General features: G+C 41.9%; 1 protein-coding gene across 1 annotated transcript; it reads left to right on the top strand.

The window, feature by feature from the left end:
• The first annotated feature begins 5,636 nt into the window (after positions 1-5,636).
• On the top strand, positions 5,637-12,431 carry LOC120935283 (probable G-protein coupled receptor 139). The gene is made up of 2 exons (XM_040347426.1): positions 5,637-6,189; positions 11,164-12,431. The coding sequence occupies exons 1-2, from the start codon at positions 6,114-6,116 to the stop codon at positions 12,105-12,107; spliced, it is 1,020 nt and encodes a 339-aa protein (XP_040203360.1). The 5' UTR covers positions 5,637-6,113; the 3' UTR covers positions 12,108-12,431.
• The last annotated feature ends 587 nt before the right edge of the window (positions 12,432-13,018 follow it).

Genomic DNA, 13,018 nt, shown 5'->3' with positions numbered 1-13,018 from the left:
ACATACTGCACGAGATTACCAGAGACTGCGGACATACTGCACAAGATTACCAGAGACTGCGGACATACTGCACAAGATTACCAGAGACTGCCGACATACTGCACGTGATTACCAGAGACTGCGGACATACTGCACGTGATTACCAGAGACTGCGGACATACTGCACGAGATTACCAGAGACTGCGGATATACTGCACGAGATTAACAGAAACTGCGGACATACTGCACGAAATTAACAGAGACTGCGGACATACTGCACAAGATTACCAGAGACTGTGGACATACTGCACGAAATTACCAGAGACTGCAGACATACTGCATGAAACTACCAGAGACTGCTGACATACTGCATGAGATTACCAGAGACTGCGGACATACTGCACAAGATTACCAGAGACTGCGGTCATACTGCATTGGGGGGGGGGGTAATACGGGCCGCTATTGTTGCCGAACATAAAAAAAAATATCTTAATAAGTGGTGTGGGGGGGCTTGCAATTGGATGCCTGTCGCTATTTTCATGAAATAAAAACAAATGGTAATAACCCGGTGGGGGGGTTTGCCGGTTGGTTTTGTGGTGCCGTTGATGGCGAACATTAAAAAAAATAAGCAGCGGGGGGGGGGGGGATATTGGTTTGCTGTTTTTGGTTGTAATATGCCAAAATGTGGAAAAAAAATGTCAAGGGGTATAACTACTTTTTTTAGGCACTGTATATTTATTAAAACATTTTAGGAGTTAGGTGTTTAAACATTCAGACTTCAGGTCTGTAAGAAAAGTAAAACTCTTTTGTCTATGAAGGTCAGGCAGTTATAAAAAAAAAACATTAGGAAATTTAGCTTGCTCCTTCTGCAGTAATTGAAACTATGAGTTACTCTCACAAAATCAGACAAATTATTTTACATAGAGGTTTACTGCTAAGAATTTTGGTGCAGATGCAAGGTCCTGTCAACGGTATGAGTGACTGTCACTGCAGACATTATGTATTTGTGTGTGGAGAGGAAGGGGAGCTGGGTGTATTAAGAATTGGCGAATTGCCGTTGATGCCGAGCATTTAAAAGAAATATAAATAAGCGGGGGGGGTTGATTTGTAAGCCGCCGAACGGCCGCTAATTTCGGCAAACTTTTAAAGTAAGTAATCGGGGGGGGGGGGGGGCTGGTGGATCCCGACGGATTGCCTTTGCTGCCAGCCGACCATTTAAAAACAATAAGCGGGGGAGGGGAGAGCCGCCGAACGGCCGCTATTTGCGCTGAAGTTTTACACAAGTTTGCTAAGTGTAGTGTAGGGCGAGGGGGATCTGGAGACGGCTTCCTTACCTGGCTGCAGGCTCTCAGTGATGCGTCCCTCTGAGTTGCATAGTGCCGACGTCACTTCATGATGTCGGCACTATCCACAGCATATACTGGGTGCCGTGCACCCGCCCGGCCACAAGTCCATCGCACCGGAAGCTGTGGCGCGATGGGCATAGCCACAAAGGCATTTTTTGCCTGCCAGTGTAGCACCTCGTTGGCAATCTTGTGATTGCCCAGACGTGGCGCTTATCGTACCGCACTGCGCCCGGCGCCCGTGCACGGGCACAGTGCACATAGGGACCTTTTTTTGCTTTTTTTTTTTTTTAAAGGGACATGTTTAAATAAAACATTTTTTTTTTTTACTGACTTGGGGGGGGGGGGGGCGGCGCCCGGGCGCCCCCTATGGACGGGCCGCCACTGTCGGCATGCTTGATGCAAGCGTTTCCATGAGGTGAGGTGTTGTCCATTTTTGTAAACTTCCCTTGCCATCCATCCCCAAAGGTTCTCAATTGGTTTTAGATCAGGGGAACACGCAGGATGGGCCAAAAGAGTGATGTTCTTCTCCTGGAAGAAGTCCCTTGTCCTGCGGGCATTGTGTACTGTAGCGTTGTCCAGTTGAAAAACCCAGTCGTTACCACACAGACGAGGGCCCTCAGTCATGAGGAATGCGCTCTGCAACATCTGGACATAACCAGCGGCCGTTTGACGCCCCTGCACTTCCTGAAGCTCCATTGTTCCACTGAAGGAAAAAGCACCCCAGACCATTATGGCGCCCCCTCCACTGTGGCGCGTAGAAAACATCTCAGGTGGGATCTGCTTGTCATGCCAGTAACGTTGGAAACCATCAGGACCATCAAGGTTACATTTTTTCTCATCAGAGAATAAAACTTTCTTCCACCTTTGAATGTCCCATGTTTGGTGCTCTCTTGCAAAGTCCAAATGAGCAGTTCTGTGGCGTTCAAGGAGACAAGGTTTTTGAAGACTTTTTATTTTGTTTTTGAAGCCCTTCAGTCTCAGATGCCGTCTGATGGTTATCGGGCTGCAGTCAGCACCAGTAAGGGCCTTAATTTGGGGTCGAGGATCGTCCAGTGTCTTGATGAGAGACCCTGCTTATGCAGTTCAGCAATCCGACCACGTTCAAAAAGGGAGAGTTTTTTTGCCTTTGCCATCACAACGTATGACTACCTGACAGAACATGACAATGAATCCACATCTTTGCACAGATTTGGCCTTTTAAAGGCATGTGGTCCTAAACTTTTGATCAGCTGAAAAACAGCCTGTTTCAGTTTATTCGTTATTTTCAATTAATTGAATGCTCAAAAAATGTTTTGTCTCACTCTCATTTCTTCTTGTTGAATGTTGAAGCTCTACTTGGAACCTTGTTAAGATCCAACAATGTAAAATATGATTTTTTTGCCATTTTTCAAGTGGTCTTAAACTTTTGATCAGGACTGTATATATTATAATGTATTGTGACAGTGATGTGCCTTACCATGGTGTTAGGGGACGTTGGTGTCGCCCAAGGTACCGCAGCGTGATTACAGCATGAGTGTGATCGAGCGTGAAGCTTGGATTTGAACAGTGACAGAATGTGGATGATCCCTCAGGGCAGACCATACAGAGGAAAAATTCCAACCTGCCCTCAGGTCTCACACCACTTTGAGTAAATATCTCCCCAGGGCCCTTATAGGAAGCTGTTGAGGCCAATCAGAGAGCCAGCGCAGAAATAAATTGCAGTATGTTAATGGAAGACAGTTAAAAACACACAAAGCTGCCCGAGGACTGACAGACAAGACGAGGAGCTAGAAGAGCAATGGGGGAGACACTGGCAGGAGAACAGAGGACGTGGGCAGACATATAGATATTTACAACCATGAGATTTTAGGAATAACGCTACTCTACAAATGTATACATGAATGGGAAGATATGACCGTCTGGGAAATAGAACGATTTTAGTCTTAGGAGATATTATATGATATTATAGCATGCATATTTTATGAACAGGCTCAGGATAAAATATACAACTATAGAATAATACCAAATGTATCGGGGCTCTGGACTGAACAGAATATATGAAGTTATAGGATTATAAAAAAATTACCCAGAGAACTGATTATAATGTAGATACAATAAAGTGATTATAGTATAGATACAGGGGGTGATTATAATATAGATACAGGAAAGTTATTATAATAACATTACAGGAAGATTATTATAATATAGAAAGGGAGGTGATTATAAAAAAAACAGAAGGTCATTGTAAAACAGATACAAGGAGGTGATTACAATACAGATACAAGGAGGTGATTACAATACAGATACGAGGAGGTGATTATAATACAGATACGAGGAGGTGATTACAATACAGATACGAGGAGGTGATTACAATACAGATACAGGGAGGTGATTACAATACAGATACAGGGAGGTGATTACAATACAGATACAGGGAGGTGATTACAATACAGATACGAGGAGGTGATTACAATACAGATACAGGGAGGTGATTACAATACAGATACGAGGAGGTGATTACAATACAGATACGAGGAGGTGATTACAATACAGATACGAGGAGGTGATTACAATACAGATACAGGGAGGTGATTACAATACAGATACAGGGAGGTGATTACAATACAGATACAGGGAGGTGATTACAATACAGATACGAGGAGGTGATTACAATACAGATACAGGGAGGTGATTACAATACAGATACGAGGAGGTGATTACAATACAGATACAAGGAGGTGATTACAATACAGATACAGGGAGGTGATTACAATACAGATACGAGGAGGTGATTACAATACAGATACAAGGAGGTGATTACAATACAGATACAAGGAGGTGATTACAATAGAGATACAGGGAGGTGATTACAATAGAGATACAGGGAGGTGATTACAATACAGATACAAGGAGGTGATTACAATACAGATACAAGGAGGTGATTACAATAGAGATACAGGGAGGTGATTACAATACAGATACGAGGAGGTGATTACAATACAGATACGAGGAGGTGATTACAATACAGATACGAGGAGGTGATTACAATACAGATACGAGGAGGTGATTACAATACAGATACAAGGAGGTGATTACAATACAGATACAAGGAGGTGATTACAATACAGATACAGGGAGGTGATTACAATAGAGATACAGGGAGGTGATTACAATACAGATACAAGGAGGTGATTACAATACAGATACAAGGAGGTGATTACAATAGAGATACAGGGAGGTGATTACAATACAGATACAAGGAGGTGGTTTTATGCTCTTATACATCAGTAAGGGTGCCAGAGTAAAGGCCATATAATTGGATTGTTCTGTAAACAGGCCACCATTGCAGTATTCAGTGTTATTTTTTGAAGTAACGAGACTGGTTCTTCCTCACCTTTCAGTGTAGATATCTAGGCACAGTATTGGGGTGACTCAGACTGTGGCATAGAGGAGTAAGCATAATAATATATAATAATAATATAACAGCACTCTGCGTATATTAAAGCTATCGTCTAAGGATGCAGCTGTGAAATGATGAGAAGCACAGATAGGTGAGATATAGCGGTTAAATAGAGGCAGAGAGAATGTGGGTGGTAGTTTTGGTGGTAGAAGCATAAGTTGAGGGTAGTAATATTACTGGACAGTATTAGTAAAGTGTAGTGAGGTGGTTGCAGAGGGTAGCAACTGGATTTGCACAGTGCCAGTAGACAGTAGTAGGAGAATAAGTGTGAAGGGTAGTAAATTGGAGTAGAGTGTAAGTATAATCAATACATTAATGGTTGTTGAGGAAGTGGAGTGTAGGCTGGTGCTCTGACTTAAATAGAGATATAGTTAGACTGAAGGGCAGCACAGTATGCCTAGTGGTGTTAGGACGGGGTGTAAGTTGTAGTGTGAAAAAAGGGTAGCTGATAGTAGCAGTGTGGAGGGTAGTGAGTGCTGGTTCACACTACCGCGACTTGTGATCCGACTTGTTTCGCCCCAAGTCGCGAGACATAAGAAATTCAATTGAAGTGAATGAGAGCCGTCTTAAGGTACACTACTGAAGTCGCTCCGACTTCAGAAAAGGTTCCTGTACTACTTCTAGGCAACTTGCACCCATTGATTTAAATGGAAGTTGCCTCCAAAGTCAGATATCTGTCTTAACTGAAGCAACTTTACAGGAAGAGAAAATAGTTTACTCAGGAAAACCCCTCCCTCCCACAGAGCTGATTATTCTGTGATTGGCCACAGCCAAAGTCGCCTGTCCTGGAGGCAACTTTAAGTCGCGTTGTAAGTTGCTCCAAGTCGCGCTGAAGTTGCCTTGCAAAGTCGCAAAGTCGCGTTGTAAGTTGCTCCAAGTCGCGCTGAAGTTGCCTTGCAAAGTCGCTGTAAGTCGGGTTGCCCCTGTGTAAACCGGCTCTAAAGGGAAAGAGAAGAGGGCTGCTCACATAAAACTGTGTGAGTGAAGGGCAATAAGTGGTGTAGTGTAATTGTAGTGTAATAAGTGCGGTATTGTGATTGTAGTGCAATAAGTGTTGTAGTATGAGTGCAGTTTAGTACGTGCTGTAGTGTGATTGTAGTGTAATAAGTGCTGTAGTGTGAGTGGAAGGTAGCAAGCGCTGTAGCTGTGGGCAGGTTGGTTGGTGTAGTTAGCTGTTTGCGGTGGAAGTTAAAAGCAGTGTGAGCAGATGGTAGTAATTACTTAGTTTTAATGTGAACAGAGGGTAGTTATTACTTACGGTAAGTTTAATGTGAACACAGGGTAGTAAGTGGAGCACTGTGATTTGACATATAGAAGCAGTCAGTGTGGGAAAAGCAGACAGGAGGTGAATGGCCATGGAGGAGCCATGGATCCGGACCATCCAGAGACTTTTCTACCCCATCATGTGTGTATTCGGTCTCCCAGGTGAGTCTTATCTATTAATGGCAGTAAAATATATATATATATATACACACACACACACATATACATATACAGTATATATATAGTGGGTATTAATTTACACAACCTCTACAAGGGACATACCAAAGTATAATTCCTGCTCATTTACTATCACTGAATTTGCTAAATTAGAATTGTCAAGTATTGCAAATCTATTCTATAGATGTCAGACATGTAGCAAAAGCAAGACAACCTTAAAATATTTTTGAATAAGTGTTGTACATGGAAGAGTAGATAAAAACTCCATAAGACAAAATGAATAAAAGGAGCATTAAAAAGCTGAGGGGGGTCACTAAGTGGTGAATTTTGGGGTGCCAAATTGATTGCGTGGTATGCAATTCTTTTTCCAATTTGTAATTTTTTTTACTTTTTCTTCTTTATACTCTTTTTTCCTTTTTTGTTTCCTTTATTTATTTTTTATATCACATCAGTGATTACTTTCAGGAGGCTTATTCAACTTGACGTTCATTTTCTGTCTCCTTCTCAGTTTTACATCATGGTGGTATCTTTTTCCTACACTTTATTAATTTCCCAGTTTCTACTATATTTAATAGTCAGAACATTTATAAAAAAAAGTTTAATAAAATCTTATTCTAGTCTATAATTTTTCTCTAGTCTTTATTCTCGGCCTCTTTTTCTCTTTTCCATACTAAACTAATCGGCCACCCTAGCACCCTCCATCATTTTCTCTAGGTATTTCTCAGATATTTTAAATTCCTTCCATTTTCCCCATAATTTATTTTATTTTTTAGTTTGCCCTTTTTCTCCACTACTTAGGTATTCCATTCAGTTATAGGATTCTATTCGCTCAAGCCATTGTTTGATGTCTGGTTTCTCTGTACTTAACCATTTCGTTGGTATGAGCCCTTTTGCGGCGTTCCCTCATGGTATGCAAAAAAATTTCCAATTTGTATTTTTTTTTACTTTTTCTTCTTTATACTCTTTTTTTTAATCTAGTGCATCTGTTTTTTTTTTTGTTTTTTTTCCTCCGTTGCCTTAATTTCATAATAGTTTCTGGTTGATGCAATTTATGAATCAGTTTGTATCAGTAGAGATGGTAATAAGGAAGACCCTCTCCAGTGACAAATCATGATATCCTTTATAGCTGTGATCTCTGGGGACTGTGAAGTGCGGCAGATGCTCCCAAACAACTTTCAGGAGGACCCTTGTGTGATGTCTCCAATAACATGGCACAGATGTGTTGTTGGACCTCCAAATAACTATTGATGACACCTGGGGCGTTTCTGTGTCTGTCCCTACAGGTCTTACCCAGGAGCTTAATCTCTAATTATCTTTCTTTTTTTAAACTATGAACCCAAAGAAGATATTAAACGCAGACATTTCATTTACTTAAAACTATACTCTGATAATCCCCTGGTTGTCCTAATTTAGCCTGTGATGGAAAAGGACAACAGGCTGCTTGTTGAAATTGTTAATCGCTCAAAAACATGTTTTCTTATTCTCACACAGACATTTGTGAATGTCTTAAGCCCTGTACACGCGATCAGTCCATCCGATGACAATGGTCCGAAGGACCTTTGTCATCGGTTAACCGATAAAGCTGACTGATGGTCTGATGTGCCTACACACCATAAGTTAAAAAAACGATCGAGTCCAACGCAGTGACGTAAAACACAATGACGTGCAGAGAAAAATTAAGTTCAATGCTTCCAAGCATGCGTCGACTTGATTCTGAGCATGCGCGGGTTTTTAACCGATGCGTTTGCGTACTAACTATCGGTTTTGACCTATCGGTTAGGCGTTCATCAGTTGAATTTTAAAGCAAGTTCTAAATTTTTGGACTGAAGGATAACTGACCGATGGGGCCCACACACGGTCGGTTTGGACCGATGAAAAGGTCCTTCAGTCCGTTTCCATCGGTTTTGACCGACCGTGTGTACACGGCCTTAGAAGCTCTAGTGAGCCATACGTAGAAAATTTAGAACAAAAGTAGATCAGTTAAAGTGTAACTCCACAAAAAAAAACAATCCCTTCTGAGTGCCAAATTTATATTGCGTTAATTTGCGTACTATGTTGCTTTGAAGAAATAGATGTTTTTGTTCCGCTATGTCCTTTGCAGACTGATTCTAAATCAGAGGGTCTGATTTATTACAATCGCCTGGGGCACTCTCAGTGTTATAATGAAAAAAGTTGCAGTGTCTGCATCTCATTGGAAGTATTTATCTCTTGGGGATTATCTTGCCAAAACTGAAATTTCTATTTCAGGGGATGCCTAAAATGTTACGTGTATTGTAGTGTAGGCTTCTGAGAAAATCTGTCAACCAATCAGCAGGTAGCTACATTTCTGGGGACATTCTGTACACTAGCAGTGTATGGAACGCTCTCCAGGTTGCCATATTGCATTTAATTTAGCAAAAAATTAAAGCGGCTGGAGATTAAAAAGTTAAGGTAATTTTTAATAATACTAAATTACAATATGGTTTGTGTAGCAAGTGTATATTCTATAATTTTTTTTATTTTTATCTGCTATTTTATATATTTTTTCCACAAAAGGGGAGTTATCCTTTAAACCCTGTAGATGCAGATTATGATATTCCAGTTGGTCCCTATTGGCTAGCTTTGCCTAAAACTGGTGGCCTTTTAGACTAAATAACCAGAAGTTTGCAAAAACATATAGTTCAGTTGCAATTTATATGCCTTGGATATGCTAGCAACAAAATCTCTCATCTATAAATTTCTGGCTCTGTTCCTGCCCACTCAGGAGTTATTGGTGCTCCTGCCCACCTTTGTATGTTCCAGCTCCTTCTGTTCCGTTCCCTATAATATAAAATACATTGAAAGCCAAGCAGGGATGCTGAAAGCTCCTCAAAATGGGCACAGCAGGGAAACAGACCCATGAACATGCACAGGGTAGGTGAGAACCCCTCATAATAGGCACAGAAAGTGTGCAACCCCAGAAACTCAGTGCAGGGATGGTGGGAACCTCTTATAACGAGCACTACAGGAGTGAAAACCTGGTGACATAATGCAGAGAAGGTGGTAACTAGGGATGAGCGAACGGTTCGGCCCGAGCATAAATTCGGCCCGAACTTTGGTTGTTCGGCAAACAACGAACAATATGCAGAGATCGGGGCAAATTCGAAAGCCGCGGAACCCTGTCAAAGTCTATGGGACACGAACATGAAAAACCAAAGGTGCTAATTTTAAAGTCTTATATGCAAGGTATTGCCATAAAAGTGTTTGGGGACCCGGGTCCTGCCCCAGAGGACATGTATCAATGCAAATTTTTTTTTTTTTTAAAAAGCCGTTTGGGACAAGTCACCATTTTTTAACTCTGTTTTTGTGAAATGGTAGGGATACAATGTACCCCAATACCAATTCAAATAGGGCATGTGGCCTGGTATGATTCAGGAGGGGGGACGTTCTCTCGTCCCCCCTCTTTTCCTGCGGCCTGCCAGGTTGCATGCTCGGATAAGGGTCTGGTATGGATTTTTGGGGGGACCCCTACGCCATTTTTTTTATTTTGACGCAGGGTTTCCCATAAAATCTATACCAGATCTGAAGGGACTGGTATGGATTTTGGGGGGGACCCCTACGCCATTTAAAAAAAATCGGTGCAGGGTTCACCTTAATATTCATACCAGACCTGAAGGGCCTGGTATGGATTTTGAGCGGACCCCCATGCAATTTTGTTTTACACCTTTGGTTCAGGGTTCCCCTTAATAATGGACTGGAGGGGACCCATTTTTTTTCAATTTGTTTTATGTATATTGCTGAGACCCGACAATACATTACAGCTGCAATCAGTTTTATATTACTTTTTTTCCTATAGAAATGTCATTTTGCTGCAGGACTGATCTAAACATGGGAAAGATGTGCTACTTTACAGGCATACTATAGACACCCCCAGGTACGAAATTTAAAGCAATATTTCATTTTTATTGTTTCACTTTAAGCATTATTAAAATCATTGCTCCCGAAAAAATGGCGGTTTTTAAAACTTTTTTTTTGCATTGATACATGTCCCTTGGGGCAGGACCCGGGTCCCCAAACACTTTTTATGACAATACCATGCATATAAGCCTTTAAAATGAGCACTTTTGATTTTTCATGTTTGTGTCCCATAGACTTTAACGGTGTTCCCGTGTTCGAACACATTTTTTGCCTGTTTGCGGTGCGAACCGAACCGGGGGGTGTTAGGCTCATCCTTAGCGGTAGCCTCTTAAAATGAGCACAGAAGGTGTACAGAGCCAGAGTCTTAGCGCGAGGATGGGAAGCTCCTCATAATAAGCATAACAAACAGAATTCAAGATTATTTTCTTATAAAATGATGGATGAAATCTGATTGGATGCTACTAAGAATAACTCCACTTCTAATATAATTTTCTTTTTATCTTTGTGTCTATTAACTCTTAGGCCTCGTACAGACGAGAGGATATCCGTTTCCAGCGGATAAATCCTCTGGCGGATTTTGATCTGATGGCTGTACACACCATCAGATCAAAATCCCAGCGGAATACATCCGCGGTGACGTGCCCGCGCCGTCGCCGCAACGTGCGCGACCCTGGAAGGTAAATACTTCCACGCATGCGACGAATCAATACGATGCATGCGAGGGATGGGATCGGACGGACTTATCCTGTGAGTCTGTACAGACGACCGGATAAGTCCGGCGGACTGGATTCCAGTGGATAGATTTTTTAGCATGCTAACAAATTTTTATCCGCTCGGAATCCGTCGGATGGATTTTTATCCGCTGGGAAATGTCCGCTCGGACGTACACACGACCGGATCTATCTGCTGGAACTGATCCGCGGATCAATCCCAGCGGATAGATCCGGTCGTGTGTACGGGGCCTCACAGGAGTTAATGTATTGCTATTTTTTGCACTGAATACAGAAGACAAAAGTAGACTTTGATGAGGGATCAGTAAAGTAATATAATGTCCAATAAAGATTGATTTCTCTCTCATTGCAGCCAGTATAGTGACCATGGCCGTCTTGTGGAAGGGGAACCTGGACATGTCCAAGTCCATTGTCTACTACTTGGTGTCATTGGCTGTTGCCAATATCCTCCTCATCCTGGTGGTGACCATTTTCCGGGACATCTTTTACTTCTATGTTGATTTTACACTTTACTGGCCCGAACCATCTTGCGGTGTCAGCAACTGGATATACTTTACTTGTGTGTACTCTCTAACATGGTTGACGGTAGCCTTTTCATTTGACCGTTATGTCATTGTTTGTTGTATGAAGTTGAAGCTTCGGTACTGCAGGCCTTCAGTCACAAGGTGGGTCATTCTTGGTGTTTACACAAGCGCTTTCCTTGTGGCCATGCCAACCTTCTGGATGTATGTTCCCATCCGTACCATCCAACCTGATGGTACCATCTTCCATATCTGCTCCCTCCACCGCAATCTGAGCTCCATTCCATTTCTGTCAGTCTACGACCATATCCAGACCACTGTGTGGATTGTCTTTCCTCTTCTGTCACTCATATTGACAAATGGCTTGACAGTGTGGCATATCAAGATGACCACCAGAGTGAGGCAAGTCCTGAAGACAAATGGGGGAAAGCAGTCAGATGATCCAGAGGTGTTACGCAGGAAGAGGTCTGTGACCTTGCTGGCAATGATCTCCATCTCATTCCTGGCTCACTGGCTGCCTAAGATGGTAATCAAAGTGGTAGAGAGGGTCACCTACCCACCAGTGAATCGATATGACTTCTACCACCCAGTGAATGTGGTAAGGATGCTCTGCAATATGCTGATTGTATTCAGCTCATTCAGTAATGTTTGCATCTACTCCCTCACTGTCACCAAATTCCGAGAGGAACTCTTTCGTGGGGTCAAGGTCTTCCTCTGCCGAATATCCACCTCATATTTCCCACCTTCTAAACCTATGAATGTATTTGCTATATGATGCTACAAGATGGACAGTCAATTGCTGCCTCATTTCAGAAGACAAAAGGAGATCAGAACTGAATTATGCAGACAAACATTTTCCTAAACGTAGAGTGGTATTTCAGTAGATGAACAACTGTTAGATCCACATTCATTTCTAAGACCTGCAGGATTGTTGTGTTTTTCTGGACAGTAAAAAGTGTGCAAAATATGTGTAGGTTTTAGTTTGGGTGTGTGTTTCGGGGTTGTACAGGTACAACTAATGCCGCCTACATGATCGGAAATTCCGACAAGAAAAGTTCGATGTGAGCTTTTGGATGGAAATTCTGACCGTGTGTATGCTCCATCAGACTTTTGCTGTCGAAATTTCCCCCAACAAAAGATTGAGAGCTGGTTCTCAAATTTTCAGACAGGAAAAAAATCCTATCCAAATATCTGATCGTCTGTAGCAATTTCCGAAGCGCAAAATTCCGACGCATGCTCGGAAACAATTTGACGCAACTTAATTTTCTCAGCTCGTCATAGTGTTGTACATCACCGCGTTCTTGATGGACGAAAGTTCAGAGAACTTTTGTGTGACCGTGTGTATGCAAGCCAAGCTTGAGCGAAATTCCGTCGGGAAAAACATCCAAGGTTTTTCCGACTAAAAATCCGATCGTGTGGCATAGGGGGTTGAGTGGGAAAAAAAGTTGGGCTTTGGTTCAATGTGGATGTCTTTACATCTTCTGTAAATGTAAATATATATTTAATGGCAAAATGTAACCTTTGTGCCTTGCAAAAAAATATATATCTGTCCTAGACTATACAGCCTAAAGTTTTTTGGGGGGATTTTTGCTGTGTATTTGAGGTCCATAACAGACCAACATTCCTAATCTATATGGCCAAATGTATGTGGATATTAGTCCAAATTATGGATTTCAGGTATGGATA

Source organism: Rana temporaria, chromosome 4 (genome assembly GCF_905171775.1).
Source record: "Rana temporaria chromosome 4, aRanTem1.1, whole genome shotgun sequence".
NCBI lineage: Eukaryota > Metazoa > Chordata > Amphibia > Anura > Ranidae > Rana > Rana temporaria.
The sequence above is the reverse complement of the archived record's forward strand: the minus strand, read 5'-3'. Positions and strand labels throughout refer to the sequence as shown.